The sequence below is a fragment of the Moschus berezovskii genome, chromosome 15, assembly GCF_049115385.1.
Source record: "Moschus berezovskii isolate FMDL1 chromosome 15, NW_MosBer_1.0, whole genome shotgun sequence".
In the NCBI taxonomy this organism is placed as follows: domain Eukaryota; kingdom Metazoa; phylum Chordata; class Mammalia; order Artiodactyla; family Moschidae; genus Moschus; species Moschus berezovskii.
Genome location: NC_142474.1, coordinates 12,865,374 through 12,889,309, shown reverse-complemented (window position 1 = coordinate 12,889,309; position 23,936 = coordinate 12,865,374). Strand labels below are relative to the sequence as shown.

At 48.8% G+C, this 23,936-nt stretch overlaps 1 protein-coding gene across 10 annotated transcripts in view; it reads right to left on the bottom strand.

The window, feature by feature from the left end:
- Positions 1 to 2,286: 2,286 nt before the first annotated feature.
- Positions 2,287 to 23,936, bottom strand: part of PTPRT (protein tyrosine phosphatase receptor type T) — a 1,139,542-nt gene continuing 1,117,892 nt past the window's right edge. For 9 of the 10 annotated variants that reach the window (XM_088843764.1, XM_088843767.1, XM_088843761.1 and 6 more), the window contains 4 exons: positions 13,491 to 13,616; positions 12,510 to 12,673; positions 10,811 to 10,946; positions 2,287 to 9,763 (listed from right to left, as the gene is read on the bottom strand). In XM_088843764.1, coding sequence (XP_088699890.1) covers positions 9,710 to 9,763; positions 10,811 to 10,946; positions 12,510 to 12,673; positions 13,491 to 13,616 — 480 coding nt within the window. In that variant the 3' untranslated portion in view covers positions 2,287 to 9,709. The remainder of the gene's footprint in view (positions 9,764 to 10,810; positions 10,947 to 12,509; positions 12,674 to 13,490; positions 13,617 to 23,936) is intronic. The other variant, XM_055437520.2, reaches the window with a different exon arrangement.

Below are 23,936 nucleotides of genomic sequence, written 5' to 3'. Positions count from 1 at the left end.
CAGGGTCGGTGCACACGGGACGGGTGTCCCTCGCTGTCCCTTGGGATCCAAGAGCATCACTGTGAGAGTGCCTGAGTCGTCTTTTTTTAAAAATTTTTTACTGGAGTTTAGTTACTTTACAATATTGTGTTAGTTTCTACTGTATAGCAAAGGGAATCAGCTGTACGTATACATATATCCCCTCTTTCTTGGATTTCCTTCCCATTGAAGTCACCACAGAGTACTGAGTACAGTCCCCTGTGCTGTAGAATAGAGCGCCTGAGTCTTGACATGCCCGAATGTTCAGGAGTCCTGGAAAGGTGTAAAAAAAGATAAGGGTATTTAAGCATATTTCCATGGAGATTTGACCACAGCATGGTGTTAAGTGAAAAGAAGCCTGTCTCAGAATTTATATATATACATTTCCATATATATATATAGATGCCTTTTATATAGAAAATTTATGTACATTTATATGTTTTTAGAAAGGTCTGGAATGGCAAAAAATATTAACAAGTACCTTTGAGAAGTGGTAGCTTTTACCTCATGCCTCAAACAACTTGATATTGAATTCTTTCAAGGGAGTATATGCTACTTTTATAATAACTCTTTAAAAGGCATTTCCATTTTGAGGGAAAATGATATGCCCCAAAGTAGTTTTATTAGGAGATATGTGAGATTTTTTTCCCCTCCTTCTTTCTAATTTAATTTTCCCAGTATCAGCTATTACATTGGTGACAAAAGAATAAATACAGCAGGCAGAATAAAAGAGGTTAGCATGACCAAGGACAAAAGGGATGAGGATGACTGGCTGGCTGGCTCCCGGGTCCCCCTCTCAGGACTTGAGCTGGGAAGCACATGTTCTGCAGGCTCCTGGCTAGCCAGGTGGGTGCTGCACAGAGGACCCTTAGATTGGAGAACTCTGGCCAGGCTCCCTAAGACTGAACAAGAGCAAAGTCAACCTGGGCCCTGGCCCTGACTCACGTGTCCCTCGCACTTATGTCTGGATACATACAAAGAACTGGGGACCCAGTCGGCAACAAGAGGTTGGTTGCAGCTCTTCCTTCTGCTCACCTGGAAAGCAGAGAGCACTGCATCACGTGCAGCAGAGGTTGGCAGTCTCATCCTCTCGTTTGGGATCTGACTTGTCCCCTATCTGTCCCCTTCTGAGAGTATACTGAAGATGCTCGCCCAACTTCAGCATGCATTACTATCACCTGGGGCACTTGCTTAGCAGGCAGATTCCTAGGGCCCATCCTGGACCTACTCAGTCAGATTCTGCATGTTTAGAAGTTTCTCAGGTGAACTTATGTGGGTGGTCTGTGGACCATACTCTGAGATGATGACAGGGTTCACGTATGCACCTGGCACCAATAGTTTGGTACATAATCTCCACATTTATTGCAACACTGAGAAGTAAGGTCTGTGTTAAGAGGTGGGGCATCTTTTCCTGCCTCTTGATTCTGAGTATGCCATGCAACCAGTGTTGTTGAATGGGATGTTACAGACATGACTCAGAACAACTTGGTGCGTGGACTTTCCCTTTCATGCTCCTGCTGTCACCAGGAGAAGCGTACACTGAGGCTAACTTGCTGGTCCCGGGAGGAGGGTGAGAGGCATGAAGAGCAGATATGCACCAGCCAGGGTGCCCTGGGCAAGCCTGGCCCCGAGCAGAGCCCTTGGCTGACATACGAGTGGGCCAGCAGAGATTAGCTCTGAGCTCAGCCTGGCTCAGACCGCAGGCGACAACCATGAAAGACTGTTACTGAGTTTGGGGTGGTATGTTACACAGCAATAGCTAGCTGATACATTCAGGCAGCTTGTTAGTATTCAGTTCCTGAAATTGTGATTCTGTATGGTCTTCGTTTGTCTGTTGAACAAACTTTCAGTATGATTCTGATGCCAGCATTCCGTGGATTCCACTTGAGAAAATCTATTTAAGATTCAACTTTTTAATGGTGCAGTATGTAATCATGGAAAATCCCTTAATACTTATGAACCTCAACTATTCTCATCTGAAAGTAAGGGATAATACAAATTTCCTGCATTATTCATGTGATGATTAACTGAACCTAAAGAAATCTAGTCCAGGGATCTCCCTGGTGGTACAGTGGTTAAGACTCCACACTCCCAATGCAGGGGGCATGGGTTCAATCCCTGGTTGGGAACTAATATCCCACATTCTAGGGAGGGAGCGGCCTAAATCTTTTATTTTTAATTAAAAAAATATCTAGTCCATAATAGGCTTTTTTTCTCCTCCTCCTTCAACTTGTCTCTACCTTACCCCACCCGACCTCAGGAAGACACCAGTGCGAAGATGTTAGGAAAACATGAATCTCAGGGTCACAGCTTTATTGTATAGATTTTCAACACAGCCATATTACAAACATCGTCAGGGAACATTTACAAGAATAAATAAGATGGACTTGCAGGTGTAAAAAGATTACACTTCACTGTAATGTACAGTCAAAAAATATATCTGATATTCATTGACCTGACATTATTTACCTTCTGCTTTTTTAAGCTAGAATTGGAAAGAAAAAAAAAGAAGAACATTGACAGCACAGTGCTGGCTTTTTTTTTTTTAAGTTGATTTAATTTGTTTTCTCTTCTCATACGTGCTTTATCTATCAAACACCCAAATTGTACAAGTGCAGGCCACTGGGACTCACGGAGGAGGCTGCCGACAGCGTGGAGACTCTGGTCTCATGCAGGATCATGTGCCCAGTAGACGCGAAACATGTCTCCCTGGAGTTGATGGGAACCCCGGGATGGCCCTTCTAGGGCTGTGATGGTGTCCAGTAGCCAAGGCACCGGCAGATGCCCCGGCTCTCTGCCTTTAATTGGCTGGTGAGATGTAGGGTGAAAGAGAAGGTAGAAAGTGCTTTCGAGTCTGATCGCCAGTGTGGGTTAGCCTGGGCTAGTTCAGGGTCTGTCTGGTAATGAAACGGATGTACTGGGGATGGTGATAATCACGAGTCAGCTGAGCCACTGTGCTTTTGCTTTTGCAGTCTGCTCCAGCAGGTCTCAGGTATGGGGGAGGGGTGTAGACTCCCCTCTGGAGTTAACGTGTGTGGCACGCAAAGCCCTGCTCTGGGTCCTGCTTGGACCTTTACTGATGCTGCTGTCCACGATGGCCCTGTGGGTCTACACTGTGACTGGTCTCATCAGAGATCGTGGTGGGCATGGGCTCTGTGGCCCAGCAGCTGCTCTCTCTGGGCTGTTTGGTTATACCCAGCCTGGATGTGTGGCCAGAGCAGCCTTCGGCCCGTGCGGGGTGGGGGGCAGCAGGGGACTGGGGGCTTTAGCTCACACAAGTGAGCACAACCTGTTTGGCTTTGTACTCTGCAGGAAGGAAGGCGTTCCAACAAGGTCCCAGCTCTGTAGCATCTCACTCATCTGGGGGGAAGAAACCCAAAGGCCATCTCAGCAAAGCTCCTTCTTCCCTTTAAAAGGATGTCTGGCTTTTGCTGGACAGCGGCTAAGATGGGGCAGCTCAGCTTCTCTGGCAGATAGCAAGTCCTCTCAGAGCTATGAAGTTTCAGTCGTGTCCTAGTTCCGCTCATGGGAATGACCATGAGAATTCATCTAACAGTCTGCAGGCCTGTGGAGGGTGTGGGCACTGGTATTCTGCCTGATCCTTCAGAAGTCTGATCTGACCTGGGAAGTCACCCCTCTGTCCCTCTGAGCCTTCAGACTGCCCTGGAAGCTTTGGGTCAAAGAACAGCTTACACCGTGAATCTTCCACAGGAGAGAGGGGCGCCATCAGAAAGCAGGCCCACTGATTCATGTTCACAAGTGCAAAGGCACTGTGGTAAGTGCACAGAAGCTCAGTTTTGCGACGTTGACAAGTTGCTTCATATTCCCTTTCCTCCGCTGATTCTAAGCATTCACCCACCAAGGAACCATAAATTAATGACCTTGAGCTCCAGGCCTTCATACCAACACCATTGTGTCCAACACTCCAAGGACCTCAGACTGTTATCCTCTGGGCATTTCTACCAAGAACCAGGATCCAAATTCCACCACTCAGAACAGCTCTCAGACACCTGTGGAAGTTCACGGTGACCCAGCCCAACAGCCTTTTCCTATAGTTTGCCCATCTGAGTCCTTCTACACCTTTGTGTCAGCCGCAGTGACCACCCCAATCTCTCTGATAACTAGGGTGCGAAGTCTGTGGTCTCCCATTATGGGTGCTGACTCTGCATCTTGGGGACCTTTCATGGGTGGATTTGAGGGGGTGCATGTGGCCCTTCTGACCCTTCCCGCCTCCTCTGGAAGTAGGTGGGAGGGATGGTCTCTACGAAGTATCGTACGCCAGCCAGAGTCACACGAAAACCTATCTCTGGTCCCCAGGAAACCAGAAGAGTGCACGCGTGTGCACAAATATGGCTTAGACATCTCTTTGTGCTTCTGAGGATCATATCCACGGTTCTGAAACACTGGAGCCCCATCTGTTCTCTGCCACTGACGTCTCTCCTTGCTGTTCCTCAAAGGCAGATCCTGGCTAGATGAAGCCAAGGTTTGCTTCTTATCACTGCGAGGCATGTCTCTGTGGACACCTCCAACATGGAACCTTTGCGTGGGGACCCAGCAACAAGGCTGAGTCTCAGCTGGTTCCCTGCAGCTGGATTCGTATTGCTCACTTCCCTGTCATATCTGGCTGTGATTTGGAGCTGGCATCACCGGCTGAGAAGGAGCTCAGACTAGTCAGATGACGGGGGGAAGGCAGGTCAGGGCCATCCCTGAGACTCCCGTCTCATCTTCCTCCCCGCGGCTTCGGTTGGCCATCCACCCGCAGGGATCTCGGCCCAGCACAGTGTGTTGGCTTTGTGGTTCAGGATTAGCATTGAGCTCATCTTACCCTCGGGCTCACCCGTGTTTTCCAGGGCATTACTCCTGACTCAGCTTGCTGCTGATGCCCCAGGAGAGGCCAGATGCAGGCTAAGGAAGGCGGTTTCCTTCAGCCTGTTCTAAGGCAGTGAGGTTCAGGGGAACTACCACCTCCTTCAGTGTCACTGGATCCGGGCTGGGCAGCTATTCCTGCAAAGATGACCTGGCACGCTCCTGTTTGCTCCCACCTGTGCCTCACTTCTCTCTGCAGCATCCTTGCTAGACTGACCCCTCTGCACACAACAGGGATCACACCATCTTGAGGAAATGTGGATCATGGTAAGGACACACCAAAGAGCTAGCTTACAGCGGGGACCCAGTGATGAATGAACACGATTAATTAGTCACAGGGAAAAATAATCATCTTTTCTCCCAGAGAGAGGCTTGTTCTAAAGTAACATCCTTGTTCCAAGTGACTCTGCCCAGACCCTCCCTATTCCCTGTCCTGCTGTGTCACAGGTGACCGCTTTGCCCAAGTGGAGCCTATGCATTCTTGGTTCTGAGGATTCCTACTGGGTCCTAATGTCCTGGCTTTGCCTTTCTGTTTTCCTACCCAAAGCTCCCCAAATCTGCCTACTTCTGCCCATCCGAGGCTTCTCTTTCCATATCTTTTCCCACTGATTGGTTGGTTCAACATTCTATAGCCAGGAAATGACTGGGCTGGATTAGAACTGAAGACTGAGCTCTTTCTACCATAACCCCATGTCTCGCCAAGGGAGGGACTGTGCCATAGTAAACTGCACTTCCTGGTGGCACCCCTCCAGGGCCCTGTATGTTGTAACATCCCAGTGAGTCTGTGGGGCTGAAGTACAGTGAGGAGGCTTCCAGCCCCTCATGTGAAGTGTGTCCTCAGATTGGGCCAGACTGGCAATCACGTGACTCCCTGTGGACAGAGGGCACGACCTTCTAGAGGCCCCAGGATTCAGGAGTCTGCCGATTTAGTGTCATCTTCCCCTTTCCCTTTAGGGTTTTATGGGCTCAGCCTTCGCCGTTCCAGATGGGCACGTCTGTGTAATTATAGAGGGTGTCAAAGGTTTCTTTGTTCTAGTATGCAACTGAAGGAGACTTGAGATCAGCCCATGAACAGTGAGATCAGGGAATCCCCACACCCGGGGCAGGTGGTGAACCAAGGGGTAGGTGAGCTGGACTTGAGCTTGAGTCTGGCATCGGCTTTAGGAGGGAGCAGCATGGCCAGGCACTGTGCCTCTCAGACTGGGCGGTCATTCCCTAGGGTCATCGTAGTGAGCTGAGGCAGGCAAAGCCACATGAGGGATCAGGCACATGTGGTTAAAAAAATACTGATACACTCTGGTCAAATCAGGCTAAATTAGCGAAGAATGCAAGTACCATGTGAACTGTTAAACATGAAACTGAAGGAGTTTTGAGCTTATTGTTGTCTGCTTTGGGTTTTACAAAATCCACTGGGCCTGCTTCATTCTAGTCTTGGCTCTTAAGGGTCCCTCCCACCCCCACCCCCTGCACCCCGTCATGGGAAAATCTGAGACACAGCAGTGGAAAGAGACTGTCTTTGAAGTTAAAAGAACCAATTTAAACCCTGGCTCCCTCCTTTACTTGCTGTGGGGGAATGCGGGGGGGGGGGGTAAGTGATTTCTCCCCTCAGTCTCCTCATCTGTAAAATGGGGACAGTTGAAAGCACATCTTAGGGATGTTGGGAAAACTGGGTGAGCTCACATTAGTCTCCAGCACAGGGTCTGCTGGTTGCACAGGATGGGTGATACCCAGCAGGCAGGCCACTACTTGGACTATATCCAAAGAGAACATGGAAAAGGAAGGTGATGCCTTCCATTCCCACAAGGGGAGGCACACTGTGACCATCTGGAGGCTCAGAGCCCCTGGCCCCAGGACCTTCACACCAGAAAGGAGGAGAGGACAATGAGTTAGGTTCCAGCTGGGATACATCTTGAAGATGTGTAGGCCAGATGCATGCAGGTAGGACAGTTCCTGGCTTCTCGTTAATTCCTTCCATTTTCTCCAAACAGGGTCCACATCCAGGAGGTGAGAACCAAGAGGCTTTGTGCTTTTTACAAGTTTCCTTCTCCCCAAAGTCACATTCTAAATTCCTACCATTTGCAATGATAGAAGCCACTGTCATTTCATCTGCCAGCAATTTCACCCCTCCTGAGCAGAATAAATCCTAGGGTTTATTTGTATTGGAGACCACCCCCCTCCCCTGACTCCTGTTTTGCACAGATGAGCCCTGGATCTGAGGGAAAAGTATAGAGTAGGCTGATTTCCCATGCTACAGGCTTCTTGAAGGCTGGGGAAGGCCAGGCCGGAGGGCTGGCTGGAGCAGCAGGCTGGAGCTGGGGAGGCCGGCAGGCCCAGTGGGGTGGGGGCCTGGGACCAGGGGAAGAGCCATGAAAGGCGAAGAGCAGGCTCGTGGCTTGAAGGCTTCTTTGCCTTCCTTTGCTTTGCATTGCTTCCTTTTGAACCTCCAAAGCACCAGCCTTCCCCTGATTGAGTCTGGGGTCCCTGGGCTTTTTGAGACAGTCCCAGAACTCATGCAGACAGGAGCAGCGTCTGTGAGCTCCTGCCATGTCCCGTCCTCAGGGACTCAGGGGTCTGGCTTGGTTCCCCCTGATCTGTGACATAGTAGAGAGCATGATTTCTTCACAGAAGCTGAGCCTCTTAAAGTACTGCGTATTTTGTTCCAGCGACAAACAATGAGCAGACAGACAAATAGATGTGATATTAAAAGGTGTCCGCTTAAGGGAATGTGTTCACAGTGTCTGATGAAAGGAAGAGAGGCAGCCCCACTGGCCCCACAGGGGGCCTCCTCACAGCGAGCTGAGTGCGTCGCTCAGAGCCCCCCGGGCCCCGTGCTGCCCACAGGGCCGAGTCCGCCCTGCTGCTGGGGCTCGCTGCTCCCTCCACCCTGGCTTGTCTCCTGCCCCGCGCCGCCAGGCTCTGCTCCGACTGGGCCCTCCTCCTGCCCTCTCGCCCACCCCCAAGGAGTCTGCACAACTCCGTGTCTTTGCATGTGTTCTCTTGGCCTGAATTTCCTTCTCTTCGTTTTTCTACCTGGTGGAAGTGTTGTCACCTCCTCCAGAAAGCCCTGCTGTGAGGCTCGAATAACACTTGATACTGCATTGAGGTTCTGTTTCCCCAGGATACAGTAAGCTCTGAGGGAAACCTGTGCTTCTCACGCCCCGTCTGGGGCCGGACCAGCTTCCAGGATGACACGTCCTGGATCCCAGGCCACCCTGGGCTGCCAGGTATTGTTCCAGAGCATCAGCTAGAGACCCAGGTAGACAGAGTGTCCCTGGCTCGCAGACCTCATGGCCTGAGGGCCCAGAGAGCAGTTTTCACTGGCCAAGGTATGAGATGGGACTAGCTCTCCTGGGGAGCTGGGAATGAGTTACTAAAATACATCTGAAACTCTATCCTTCCCAGAAACACGGACATCAGAAAAAAAGAACTAAATTGCCATTTGTGGAGTTCTCTGCTCAGAAGTTTCTGGTCTTATTTTTCCTCCATAAAATAATTGCTTGGCTACAAAAGGATGACAGTACAAGTCTCACCACTATGATCTGCCTTTTGGAACCTGAGGAAGATGCCTCAGTGTCTTCAGTTGTAAAATGAGGGGTGATCACAGGTGAACAGCTCCCAGGGTGGGGTGGGTGGGGTCCAAGAATGTGCCAAGTCTGGCATATAGTAGATGCTTAGTCAAAGTCGGCTCCCTGTCATCGACTGACCCACACTTTGGGCAAGCTCCCCAGGCCTGATCCCCGAGGTCTGTTTCAAACCGGAGTATCATTGGGTCCACAGTGACCTTTTCTGAGATGGCAGCTGGGTTGCTCTAGGCAGGCATTCAAATTCGGAGCTCTGGGGAATGCTCCTCTGTCAGCCTCAAATGAAACTCCCCTTGCTCTGCCACTGTGCTGTCCCTGGGTGGGGGGACCTTTTGGGGACCTTGCCAGGGAGATAACAGGCCCAGGAGATTGGTCTTACAGCTACACAACCGAACTTCCCTCCCCACCAGTTTTTGACATCAAAGACTAAGACTTTACACCCTCCAAAAGAACGTTTCTTTTCACATACACTTTGGAAAATCATCAATCTTGTTCATCCCTCCCCGAGGAGTCACCGCCCAGGAGACACAGGGCCGGCCGGAGCCCTGCCCCAGGGAGGCGGTCCTTCTTCACAGAGAGAGGAGAGGCAGCCAGGCTCCCTGCAGTCCCACCCTGCCCCACCGAGCACAGAGAAGCAAAGAGAACCTGGATCCAGGAGAGCCACGGACACCGGGGGCTTCCGGTGCGTGGCAGAAGGTCAAGGCCTCAGGCTGGGTGAGGGGTACAGGATGGTGCTGGGCCAAGCCCCATGCAGGTGAGGCAGGAGGGTGGGGGCCTCTGCTGTGGGCTCGGGAGCATCCCGAGGTCCCAGGGATCCAGACCGCCGGGTGTCCGATGCCAGGGGTCCTGGGAGGAGATGGCGGGGGGCAGCAGAGCGGGGACCCCACGAGCCCAGTCGCATCCTCCTGCACCTGCACAGTCGGCCTGCCGTGAGAGTCAGAGACTGAAGAGAGCCAAAGCATGAGCTCCGGGCGTGGAGAAACCCGGGCCTTGCTCTGGGTGCGCCTCTGCAGGGGCGCGTGGCTGGTGGGGCCTGCCAAAGATGCCGGGGCCTGGCGGGGTAACAGCCTCCTCGGCACCCGGAGACGCTGGGGAGGTGCCAGCCCGCCGTGGCCCACAGGCCCTCCAGTCTTCTCCTTGGAGTCGGGCAGGATGCTGCCCCTGAGCCCCTTCGCTGCCGTTCACAGGAAAGGGGCTTGGCCGCAGCAGCCTCTGGACTCTGGCAGGTTCCCCAAGCCGTCGGGCTAGAAGGAGCTTAAATATTCCAGCGCCACCTCGTATACAAATTTATACTGGTCCTGAGAGGAGGAGAGGCAGAGAAGGAGAAGAGATGGTGAGTGAGAGGTGGAAAGGGCGTTAGTTCAGAGAGTGGAGAGAATGTTATCTGTGTTTGTACCAACCGTCGAGTCAAAGTGTCCACGCAGATTCAGATTCAGTAAATCTGGAGTGGGGCTCGAGGGTCTACATTTCTGCCAAGCTCACACAGTAAGCTTCTACTGGTCTGTGGACCAGCCTTGGAGCAGGCCCTCACTTTCGGTAAGACCACACTTGGCATAGATATAAAGGCTTGTTAAAGTTCTCAGTGTATGGCATGTCTCTATCTCTGCACCCGGTCTTAACCTTTGGAACTCTGCCACCAAGTTTATGCCTGTCCTTTTCTTTACGATATCCTAGCTCAATGCTTTATATGGTAATTATTAGCATAAATTAATGAGAATAGGTTTAAGTAAAGTAAGTGTTAGTTGCTCAGTTGTGTCTGACTCTTTGTGACCCCACTGACTGTAGCCTGCCAGGCTCCTCTGTCTGTGGGATTTCCTAGGCAAGAATACTGGAGTGGGTTGCCATTTCCTCCTTCAGGGGATCTTCCCGACCCAGGGGTTGAACCCATGGCTCCTGCATTGCAGGCAGATTCCTTTTACCATCTGAGCCACCAGGGAAGTCCAAGAATAAGGACTGAATCAAAAACACAGCACAGAAAACTCGAGTGAACACTTGGGCAATATCTTATGGAAAAAGCTGAATGGGTGTTCTGGTCAACTCAATAATTCACCTTCTACTGACCCAGCATCCTGTCCCCTAAACCAGAGTTAGTGACACTTCTGTCTGGCGTGGAAAGAAAGTAACACAGGGCAGCGTGTGCCAGGAGGACTATCTGGACTGCTCTGCAGGAGAGAGGCTGGTGAGGCTGGAGGGGAGGAAGCAGGCAACGGGAGTGCCGAGGGCGGGACTGCAGGTGCTCGGGAAGCGGCGCCGCTGAGTGGCTCTCCCCTCAGACGCTCTTTCGCTCAGGCCCAGGGGAGCACCGGCAGCCCCCGGCTCTCGGGGGATGGCTCTCGGCCACTCACCAGGGTCTCCACCATGTTGGCCTTGTTGTTCCGTAGCGTCTTCACGATGTGGAACACGTCGATGATGTTCTGCTGCTGGATCATCTCACACACGCTGCAGATGGCGCAGAAGGTTCCGCTGCGGCCTCCCCCATTCCTGAACACAGAGGAAGGAGGTGAGCAGACTCCCGGGTACCCCTCAGGCACCTGCTGAGCCCCAGGCCATGTCTGCAGCAGTGGGGGAGGGGGGTGGCTGCCCGCCCTGGCAAATGCAAGGGAACGTGGTGGTAGAAAGCCCGAGCCATAGTTGAGTCCATCTGTGCCATGAACCTGCTTTGACCTTGGGCACGTCACTTCCTGTGTCTGAACCCCAGGTTCTTCATTTGTATCATAAAGGGGACGACCTTGGAGAGTTCACTTAGCTTGATGTTTCCTTGGTTCTAGGGGCATGTGACCATCACCCATAGCACATGGACCCAAATCCCCAAGGCAGACAGATACGAGCATCTCTGGACGTGTGGTGCCTGCTTCCTTGTCCGAAAGGATGCTCTGGGTCCACCTGCGCACCCAGTGAAGACAACGGAAGGTTGTGTGTGCTTTCACTTCTAGTTCTTCCCGTCCACTAAGGACAATGCTACTAGACACAGCTCTGTGAGCCTCAGGTCAGCCAGACTGGGTTTTGGGTGGGGCTGGGATGGGTGTGAGATGCTGGATCCTGAGAGAGACGCCTCATCTCTATTTTCTCAATCAGAACATCTTGCGTAACATAGGATGTATAAATAGAGATTACAGGGCTCTTGGCAGGGTCATCCCTCCATTGCACCTTCTCTCTGAGGCCCCGTAAGTCATCTTCATGGACACACCTCTCCAGCTCTTTACAGAAACTCTCTTTAGGAATCAGCCAGGTTTGGAACTCCTGGGCGTGTTGCCAAGAGCAATTAATGATTTCATGTAATGGTCTGTGTCTAAAGAACATCTGGATGGAAACTGAGTCTCTCAGTCAACCGCCCAGATGTTTCATCCACAGGACACTCGACGGCAGATGTTCCAGGTGCAGACGGTCACCTCCCTTCATTGGCCAGCGCCTGGACTTCAGTGTCTGTTCGGTGTCTCTGCCCTCCAAGGATGATGCCAAGGTCCCTGTGGATGGGAGGACACCCCTGTGCCTTCCTACAGCTCAAACTGCTGGTCACCTTGGCGAGGGAAGACACGAATAAAAAGGTACTCCTGCAAAAAAGCAGGCTAAGAAACAATCCCAAGGGCAAGAGTGGGCAGGGACCTCCCCTGCCTTACACCTCTCCCTTAAGCACTCCAGTCTTCCTGACACATGTGCATTGCCTGTTTGAAAGAGTTCCTGGTTTTGAAACAACTGAACTCAATTCTGGGGTAAGATGTTATTAATGACTCCACCTGCTCCAGAAATACTATTCTGCAATGAGGAAGATCTTGATTCAACTTCCTTTTTAAAGAATGAGGCCCTTGTATCACTTCTCCCCAAACCATTTAAATTCTAAGAAGCAAAGGGAATGCTTGTGAATAGGATGTCCCACAGATAGCTTTATGGCCACACCCCTAGTCCATGAAAGGACTGTAATGCCTTGAATGCACTCCTGTTGGCCGCAAGGACGCGGTAAGGCCCGGGACGCCTAAGACAGTGTTTGTGGCCAGCGGCACCCTCAGGATGCCCTGTCCCCCGGCGCCCCTGCCCCATCGTACTCACAGGCAGTGAACCACGGTGCGCCCCTCCCGCCCGTCGTACTGCTCCTGCCACTTCTCCAGCCGCCGGACCACCTTAAGCAGAGAGCGCTTGGAGGGGGGCGTGTCCCGGTAGGCGGGCCAGCCGATGTACTGGAGGTGCTGGACTATACGGTACCCATCCTGGGGCTGAGAACAGAGAGGCTGTCAGGGGTGGTCTGCTGGGGGTGCGGCACTGCAGTGGCAGATGGAATAAATGGGGTCTAAGCCGTAATGTCCTCACGGCGAGAGTCACACGGCACCCCCACACCTGCCTCTGCACTGATCCTCCTGTTTCGACTGCCCTGCCTGCCTCCTCTACCTGAAAAACTTCTATGCCGTCTTCAAAACCCAACTCAAGTGTCCCTTTTCCTAGGAAAGCCTCCATGAACAGCAGGCAGGACTCTTCTCTCTCCTTGCTGTTCATGTGTCAAAACACACTGTGCTTTCCGTGAGTGAATTCTGAGAGGACAGGAACTGAACTCTCTTCACCCTGAGCCTCCAGTAAAGACCACGGTCGCTTTAGTCAGTCACCATTTAGTTAGCCCCTCATCTCTTCCCTCCCGCCCAATAACTCCTTCACCCAGCAGTGAAATTCCTCATGAAAGAAACTTGTTTCCCAACTCACTTCCCAACTAGCTCAAAGCTTACTGGACCCACTCAAAGGCTGCATCAACTCATGCCCATAACCGCGCGACACGGCAGGGAAGCACCGTGCTCTGAGAAGTTTTGTCTACATGGCAGCCAGCATGTCAGGGAACAGGCAGATGGCCGGCTGGATGCCCCTTGTGTGGCTCTGTGTGTGGGAACCACTGCCGGGTCTGGAGCTGGAACTGGCAGAGGCATCACTTCCCTGAGGACAGGTGGATCAGGAGAGCACAGCACCGACTACAGCGGGGTCCTCCCCAGCAGCATCCATCTGTTTTGGAAGGAGGAGCCCAGGATGCAGCAGCGGCCGGACACTCACCCGAGCCATGTTACAGATGCGGAATATCCTGTGGATGATGTCTTCGTCGATGTCTGCCGACACGAACTCCACCTGGATGGGCCCGTAGCACCCCGACGTCTTCTCAGGCCAGTACTGCATGCAGAGCTGAGGCAAGGAGAGGGCTCACAGAAAGAGGCCAAGGACAGGGATTGGGGCGGGGTGTTGGTTTCACTCATCCCCGAGCCTGTGGGACACATTGGCTAGAAAGGTAGAGTACTGTGTAGGAAATCAGGTTCAGCTTTCCCACTGGCAACAGCCACCATGTGAAAAGTCAAGAGCTCTGAACACAGAAACACTGGGCTTAAACATCTTTGCTGTGCTGATTTCAAGCCATCTGTTCGGCTTGCTGGGCCTCAGTTTTCCCCATCTGTAAAATGGGGAGAATACAGGCTACCTTGACATGCTGCTGTCAGGATTCGATAGAACACTGAGGGAAGGGCAGCTGCAACTTCTCCGCATTCTAGGAAAACCTTCATAGCATTCATTTCATCATCAGATCATGAGTAGATTTAAATATATATGTAGGTTTTGACATCAGACAGGCTTGGGTCTAAGTCCAGTCTCTGCTGGTTACTAGCTGTGTAGCACAGTTTTCTTGTATGTAAAATGGGGCTAATTATGCTTACCTCGCACCAAGAGCTAATGTAATGTGGTACTGTGGTACTGAGAGGTCTTGGCTGCTGTTTTTCTTTTTTGGGGGAATTGGAAATTAGAGCCTGCAGCAGGGAGCAAAACGCAGTTGTTGCTTCCCACCCAGAGACGACGCTTCTCAGCAGAGGTTGCTCTGTCACCCAGGGGACATTTTTGATGGTCAAAAATGTCCAGCTAATGAGTAGAGGTCAGGATGCCACTAAATACCCTCTATTGTCTGTGATGGCGTTCTGGAGAGGGATCTGGCCCCAAGTCTTATAGTGCAGAAACTGAGAGAGTCTGGTCTAAGATCCTGAATTGTCTCTTAAGTTTGTAGTGTCATCAAGAGTAAGAGACAGATACTTGATGCCCCTGTCAGCTCATTGGATGACTTTAGTTCAGGAAAGAATGTTAAGGTTGGTGGCAGGGGATGTGGCTCAGAGAAGGGCAAAGCCTGATCCCTCAACTCCTGGTTCCCAAAGGGCATACATGCCCATAGCAGCTCCCAGGTGTGACCAGAGATGGACACTGTCCAGGGACAGAGGAGAGCTAAGGTTGGGCTGCAGACTCACGGGGACCACCCCAGTGTGGACAAAGAGGCCATGTTTTAGAAAGCCTTTTCATCTGAGGACTGCCCAGAAGATGTAGCTGAGACTCAAAGACCCATCAAAGGTTTGGAGATGCAGGAGTCTCAGTGGGGTCTGCCTCGGCCTAGGCTGAGCTTACAGACGAGGAGCTAAATAGACAAAGGGGACCCGCAGCAACCCCAGCAATCTGGTGGCCTCTTCACAGCCCCCACGGAGGCAGGCATTTCCTGAAAGTGATCAGTTTTTCTTCTGCTGACAGCCAACTCACCCTGAGCATCACATACAAAACCTTGTTTGGTTCTGTCCTTCCCCCAGAACTAGAGCTGGAATGGATGAGTGGGGCGGGGGAGTGGGGAGAGGAGAAGAACCAGTCTCCCAGCTGTGGAGCCCCGACTCCAGCTTAGGGATACTCTTTCACACACACCATGGCCTGCTAGCCAAACCTGGCCAGCTGTATGAGTCTGTAAAGGAAGTTTAGGTATATTCACCATTTACGTATTTTCTATGGATTCTTTCAGGCTATAACAGTAGATTTGAGTAGCAGTGACAGAGACCACAGAGCCTGCAAAACCTAAAGTATTTCCTGTCTGTTTCTTTCGGCAGAGAACACTGGCAACCCTTGTCCTGTAGGGTTGTTTTCAGGATAAAGAGAAAAAACGTGGGAAGAAAGCCCTTAGCAGGGTGCCAGCACCCACTACATTCCAGTGATTCGTATCATTCTCGAACCTTGCAGTGTTCAACAAAAATAACAATAATGATCACAGCTAATGTACAAATTTAGGGAACTCTCTTCCTCTTATCACCCCTCTTATAGCAAAGGTAAACACGATTAAGTTTCATGATGCAATGGTGTCCGGCTTTCCTGGCGTCTCCATTGGCTGCTAATTGAGAATACTGAGAAAGGGTGTGTGTGTGTGTAGGTGTAAAGTGCTGGACACAGTGGCCTCTGTGGCTGGACAGTCATCTGCTGAGCTGTGCAGTAATGACAAATCCACAACTTGAACTTCATTTCTCTTTGCCATTGGCTCTTCTGCCCTGCAACCTTCACAGTAATGAGGGACCGGTACAGATAAGTCTGTGGCTGGCCGGAGAAATCGGAATTAATCAGAACTGCCAATTTAAAAAAAAATAATTGCCTTTATTACCTGCTTTGAATTGTGCCTTGCCAGAGGTTGGCTGTGATCCTTACATGAGCTCCATGGGTCTGAAGTGTCAAGGAAAGTCTATTATCTCCAATATTTTCAGTTTGGAGAGAATGTGGGATGATTTGTCTCTTTTAATAAGATTTCCAGACCAATTTCTCGAACTAATAGATTCTACTCTGCCTCAAACAAGACTCCTATAGTTTGGGACACATCTCTGCATTTGATTTTCCAGGTCACTCTCCATCTTGCCCAGAGGCCTGGGGAAGGTTGCAGGGTCCTTCTGAGGCTGCATCGGAGCTGGCCTTTCACTCGAGTTCCCTAATCTGTGAGTACACATCAGCAGTGACGTGGGGGATGCTCAGCTGGGTGATGGGTGGGCAGATGTGGTGGCTAAGCTGTCTGAGATCATCAGGTCTCCCCCTAGGTGTGATGCTGCACCTAATCTAGCCGTGGGAGATGGGAGTGGGAATGGGGGAAGCCAGTGCACTGGGAAATGATCCTCATCAATAAGAAATGTCCTCTAAGGTTCGGTTCAAGACTGTCCTGTGTCCAAGTGCTAGGTTTGTAACAGTTGGTGCCACCATTTTGGCCTGTGAATGCAGTTAGCAGAAGGTTAATGGGGCTCCTGCTTGAAGCACCCTGGGTTCAAATCCCAGCCCTGTCACTCTCTAGCTGAGTGACTTGGCCAAACCTTTAGCTTCTCCAGGTTAAGTGATGAATGGCTGTGAACCTGAATGTGCCTACTTAGCACAAGAATCTGTAACTAGTGAGCACTCAATAAATGCGAGCTGTAATTATTAGGTGGTGTGGGAGAGGGTCACTCAAAACAAGATGGCTAAAGGAAAGGGTCTTTTCCTTTCCACTTAGCAGCCCGTATGAAAATTTCTCTTTAGGATAATACTCAAAGGACTGCCCCTGTGAAAATTCCTGACCAGCCAGCCGGATGGAACAGTGGGGACAGATGGCATCTGGGACATGTGGGAACTGTTCTGCATGTCAAAGGGGAGAGGCCTGTGGGTTGTTCTGGAGAGGAACCCAGGGATGGAAGAGGAAAAATAGCATAAGAGAAACAGTGAGAGGGCTGACGGTGAATCAGGGTGTCGGCTGACTGCCCCCGCTCCCAAACATTAAGCAAATTTATAACAACAGGGACGATGCTCAGTGTGCATGGCTTTCTTGTAGATGTCAGCGAGAAGATGAGCTTTGCTCCCTTGGTGACTTAAAAGTGGAGCTGAGACCAGACCATGAGCACATAAGCATCAACAGTTTATAGGACAGCGACTCAGACGGTGAGGAGAAGGACCCAGAACTCCTCTCCTCTCCTCAGCACACCAAAATCACAACTATCTGCAGACCCACCACCAGTGAAAAAGACTGGGGCCTACCAGAAAGATCTTCTACAACTAAAGACACAGAGAAGGACTCACAATGAAAAGAGGTAGAATGGGTGAACTTGGGATATAATCAGATCCCAAACATTATACTGCAGAGGTTCTCTCACTGGAGTGAGAGTTCTGAGCCCCATGTTGGACTCCCCAGCCCAAGGCTCTGGCAAGACAATCCCCCAGAGCATTTGTCTTTGAAGGCCACTGGGGCTTGATTCTGGGAGTCCCACAGGACTAGAGACCTCACTCTTAAAGGGCACACACCCAATCTCATAGGCACTGGGTTGCAGGGCCAAAGTGTGGGGGGCAGCTTTGGCTCACTCTGGGGACACAGACACCAGTGGCAGCCATAGTGGGGACCATTCTGCTGTGTGAACACTGCTGCCGCCATCCTTGATGAACCCCACTCAAAAGCCTGCAGATGCTAGTGTGCTTCAGGCCAAACAACTGAACAGGTGGGGACACAGACCCAGCCTCAGCAGAAGGCTGCCTAAAATCTTACTGAGCCAACAGCCAGTTCCACCTGCCGGAGTGCAGGCACCATCCCTTTTTCTGCAGGAAGCCCAAATTAGCTTCTAGACCAGCCTCACCCACGAGCGGCAAACACCACACGCAAGAAAACTATGATCCCACAGCCTGTGGGCCCTGGCCCTATCCACTAGCAGGGCAATACAAGCTTTGGGATACCCAGAACCTATACCCACTGTGTCAGGAACTCACCCACCCCACCCTGCCCAACCTGAAAGAAGCTTGGGCATCCCTGGGCTCTGAAGCCAGGAACTGGCTCTGCCAATGGGTAGGTAACAGCCTGAGAATTTTTAAGACCCTGACTCCAGCCACCAGTGAGCCAGCACTAGCCCAGAAGACCCCGTAGGGTTCTGTCGCCTCATGACTAAACAGGCTAACTAGCAGTTAGTGAGGACGGTTTAAGAGACCTCTGGGACAACACTGAGTGCACTAATATTCACATTATAGGGATCCCAGGAGGAGAAAAAAGAGGGCATGAGAAAATATTTGAAGACACAATAGCTAAAAACTTCCCTAACCTTGGAAAGAAAACAATTACCCAAGTCTAGGAAGAGCAGAGTCCCATGCAGCACCAACCCAAAGAGGAACACAAGACACATTGTAAATAAAATGACAAAAAGAATATTAAAAGAGGGAAGGGAAAACAATAACAGAAAGGACATTCCCAGAGGCTGCCAGCGACTTTTCTGTAGAAACTCTGCTGGCCACTAGGGAGTGGCATAATATATTTAAAGTGATAAAGGGAAAAACCTGCAGCCAAGAATGCTTTACCCAGCAAGGTTCTCATTCAGATTTGATGGAGAACGGAAAAACTTTACAGACAGCAGAAACCTAAAAGAGATCAACGTCATCAAACCAGCTTTACAACAAATGTTAAAGGATCTCTAGGAGAAAAAGAAAAGGCCACAACAAGAACATTACAAAATGCAAAAGCTCACCAGTAAAGGCAAACATACATAAAGGCAGGCAGTCAGCCCCACACAAAGCTACTAGGATAAAAGTAGTAAAACCATCTCTAACCATAATAAGCAGTTAAAAGATGCACAAAGCAATATAAACCATATCAAAGACAGCAGTCATGAGGGGAGGAGAGTACAAATGGAGGTTTTTAAAACTGCATTTGAAATCAAGGGATCATCAATGTAAAATAATCACAAATAGACTGTTACACAAAAAGCTCATAGTAACCACAAACCAAAAATCTATCATATATACACACAAAAAAGAAAAAGGAGTCCAAACGTAACACTAAAGATAGTCACCAAATCATGAGAGAAGAGGGGAAAAAAAACCCTATAAAACAAATCCAAAATAATTAAAAAGGCAATAAAACATACATATTGATAATTACCTTAAATGTAAATGCACTAAATGCTCTAACCAAAAGACGTAGATACTGAAGGCATAGAAAACAAAACTGCTTACATACTGCCTGCAAGAGACTCACTTCCGATCTAGAGACACAGACTAAAAGTGAGGGGACGGAAAATGGTATTCCATGCCAAAGGAAATCAAAAGAAATCCAGAGTAGCAATACTTAAATCAGACAAAATACTTTGAAGACTGTTACAACATACAAAGAAGAACACAACATAATGATCAAGGGGTCAGTCCAAGAAGAATATACAACAGTTGTAAATACTCACCCAACATAGAAGCATAACATAAATATGAACAGACACAAAAGGAGAAATTGACAGCAACACAATAATTGTGGGGGACTTTAACATTCCCATCAATGCGCAGATGATACAGATAGAAAATCAATAAGCAAACACAGTCCTTAAATGACACCTTAGACCAAATATATTAACATACAGAGAGCATAAGCAGCACAACACATATTATATTCAAGCGCCTGTGGATTGGGCTCCCACATTGCAGACAGATTCTTTACCAGCTGAGCCTCAAGGGAAGCAAAGCCCAGGATAGATCTCCAGGATAGGGCACATGCTAGACCACAGAAGAACTCAGTAACTTTAAGAAAGTTGAAATCATATCAAGCGTCTGTTCCTACCACAACACTATGTGAGACTAGACATCATCTAGAAGAAAAACTGCAAAAATCACAAGCTCATGGAGGCTAACTAACATGCTACTAAAGAGCCAATGGATCACCGAGGAAATCAAAGAGGAGATAAAAAAGTATCTAGAGAAAAGTGACAAGAAGATGACTCAAAACATACGGGACACAGCTGAGGAAACAAGAAAAACCTGAAATAAACAACCTAACCTGATATGCTGAAGCTGAAACTCCAATACTCTGGCCACCTCATGCGACGAGTTGACTCACTGGAAAAGACTCTGATGCTGGGAGGGATTGGGGGCGGAAGGAGAAGGGGACGACAGAGGATGAGATGGCTGGATGGCATCACCGACTCGATGGAGGTGAGTTTGAGTGAACTCTGGGAGTTGGTGATGGACAGGGAGGCCTGGTGTGCTGTGATTCATGGGGTCTTAAAGAGTCGGACACGACTGAGCAACTGAACTGAACTGAACTGAACCTTACACCTAAAGAAACTAGAGAAAGAACAAACCCCCAAAATTATCAACAGGAGAATGAAAGAAATCGTAAGGATCAGAGCAGAAGTAGAGACTTAAATTTTCAATGAAATTAAAGCTGTTTTTTTTTAAAAGATAAAACTGGTAAAACTTGAGCCAGACTCATCAAGGAGAAAAAGGGAGATGGCCCAAATCAAAACCAGAAATGAAAAAAGTTACAGTTGACACCACAGAAATACAAAGGATCAAAAAACAATTACTATGAACAATAACATGCCAATAAAATGTACAACCTAGAAGAAATGGCCAAATTATTAGAAAGGTACAATCTTCCAAGACCGAGCTAGGAAGAAATAGAAAATATGAACAGACCAGTTACCAGTAACAAAATTGAGTCAGTAATTAAAAAATGCCCAACAAACAAAAGTCCAGGACCAGATGGCTTCACAGTTGACTTTTACCAAACATTTTAGAGAAGAGTTAATGTCTGTCCTGAAACTATTTGAAAAAACTGCAGAGGAAGGAACACTTCTGAATTCATTCTATAAGGGTAGCATCATCTTGATACCAAAACCAGACAAAGAGATCACAGAAGACAAAAAACACAGGTCAATATCATTGATTAAATGTGTATGCAAAAATCCTCAACAAAATACTAGTAAACAAAATCCAATGATACATTAAAGGGATCATACACCATGACTGAGTGGGATTTATCTCAGGGATGGAAGGATGTTTTTTGATATCTGCAGGTCAATCAGTGTGATACAGCACGTAAACAGCTGAAGAGGGAAAACCATATGATCATCTCAATAGATGCAGAGAAAGCTTATGATAAAATTCAACACCCCCACTTATGACAAAAACTCTCCAGTAAGTAGGCACAGAAGGAACATACCTCAACATGATAAAGGGTATCTATGAGAAACCCACAGCTAACATCACACTCAGCAGTGGAAAACGGAAAACATTTCCTCTAAGGTGAGGAACAGGACATGCCCACTCTTTCCACACTCTTTCCACACAGTATTGGAAATCTCACCCATGGCAATTGAGAGAAGAAAAAGAAAATCAAAATGGAAAAGGAAGAAGTAAAAACTCACTGTTTGCAGATGACTGTGTGGTGTCACCTACACGTGGAATCCAAAAACTACTACAAGCTAGTGAATATAACCAAAAAAGAAGTCTCACAGACATACAGAACAAATCAGTGGTTACCAGAGGGTGGGCGAGTGGGAGGTTCAAAGTGCTGGGTGTGAGATAGGCACAAGGATGTATTCGGGGCAATCCAGCCAGCATTTTGTAATAACTGTAAATGGAAAATAACCTTTGAAATTATATAAGCTGGTTTGCACCGTGGTTTTCAGATCCCATGTGTACATAATATAATGCGGTATTTGTCTCTGCACTGACTTCAGTGTGACCGTCTCGAGGCCCGTCCATGCTACTGCAGACGGTGCTGTTTCATTTTTTTGATGGCTGAGTAATAACAGAAACAGTCACAAACGGAGAAAACAACTTATGTGTGAAGGGGGGAAGGGCAGGAGGGATAAATGGGGAGGCTGACATTACACACGCCACCATATATAGAGTAATGACTAATGAGCACCTACCGCACAGCACAAGGAGCTCTGCGCAGTGCTCTGTAATGACCTATACGGAGAAAGAATCTAAAACAGAGTGGACATATGTGTTGATATAAGACACTCACTTTTGCTTACAGCAGAAACGAACACAACATTGTAAATCAACTATACTCCAATAGAATTAATTAAAACACTTCACCCAAAAAAATTACATAAAAAATTTAAATTTACAAAAGAAACAAACGGTTACAGAAACTTGGGGAAAAGAGTCTATGGTTTCTTCAGGCCCTGGAAACGGGTTTCAAAGAAGCCCACTTGCTTCTCTAAACCTACAAGGACCCAGTTGTCCTGGGGTCACACATGCACTCAGAAACACTTTGGTATTCTATCCCTTAGATGGGAAATTTTGAAGTGGATATGTCTCCATGGTAGAGTCCAATTCTTTAGCCCAGCCTCTTCCTACCTTGATCCCAGGGCTCGCCTCTCTTTCTCACCCATCCCTCTGGGAAGGGTGGTGCTATCTGCCCATAGGGAGGGACTTGCCACTGCAAATGCACTCAGGTGGGCTGATGACCCCACCTGGGGGCCGGGGAGGGAAGCTGGTGCAGCAGCTGCTGCTGATTTAGAAATGGCTATGCTTGTCCTGGAAAAGCAGAGGGACTTTTGCTATTTACTGTCAGAACAAGTTAAACCAAGCGAAAGTCATGATGCCTGTGTGGACAGTCCTGGAACAGCTGCCATGCATTATTCCACCTAGTGACTTCCATTGCTGCTTGGGCCACAGAAAGATGTCCTACGGGGGTGCATGTTCACACGTGAAATCTAACAGACATGAAGGTCGCCTCTCAGACATCATTATCTTGCTGATGGAATCAGAAAGCTTGTTAGTCGCTGAAATAAACATGTTCTGATGATTTAAATCTACCAATATGGGCCTATTTTTGGAATAAACAGTCCTCAAGTGTATTTCTGTGCACCTCAGTTATGACTTTCATTAATTAATAAGTACTTTGATAAAATGGAAAAGCCAAGTAACACAGCTTCCAGAAATGAAAGCCTGTATTATCAAGGTCCTTGTGATCCATAAGAGGGAATCAATCCCAGACCACCTAAAGGTGAAATGAATTATTAGTATTTTTAAGAGAAAAGTGTGTTACCTAAATTGGTTTTGAAATTCAGATCAGTAATGATGAAACTTCCTAAAATAAATTCCACCAAGAGATCAAAACATATTATTGGGCTTAATACTGTGGCCAGTAAGGAAGAGAGACTGTTAGGGACGAGGAGGATGTGAGGGCAGGGAGAGAGAGAAAAGCACATGGACCGTAACCAGAGCACATTCGCCACTCCTCCTCCGTCCCCCTGTCCACTCACAAGATAAATACTGCAACTCCATGTTCAGTTCAGTTCAGTTCAGTCGCTCAGTCGTGTCCGAATCTTTGCGACCCCATGAATCACAGCACACCAGGCCTCCCTGTCCAACACCAACCCCCGGAGTTCACTCAAACTCATGTCCATAGAGTCGGTGATGCCATCCAGCCATCTCATTCTCTGTCATTCCCGTCTCCTCCCACCCCCAATTCTTCCTAGCATCAGACTGTTTTCCAGTGAGTCAACTTGATGCATGAGGTGGCCAAAGTATTGGAGTTTCAGCTTTAGTCCTTCCAATGAACACCCAGGACTGATCTCCTTTAGAATGGACTGGTTGGATCTCCTTGCAGTCCAAGGGACTCTCAAGAGTCTTCTCCAACACCACAGTTCAAAAGCATCAATTCTTCGGTGATCAGCTTTCTTCACAGTCCAACTCTCACATCCATACATGACCACTGGAAAATAGCCTTGACTATAAGGACCTTGGTTGGCAAAGCAATGTCTCTGCTTTTTAATATGCTATCTAGGTTGGTCATAACTTTCCTTCCAAGTAGTAAGCATCTTTTCATTTCATGGCTGCAATCAGCATCTACAGTGATTTTGGAGCCCCAAAAAATAAAGTCTGACACTGTTTCCACTGTTTCCCCATCTATTTCCCATGAAGTGATGGGACCAGATGCCATGGTCTTAG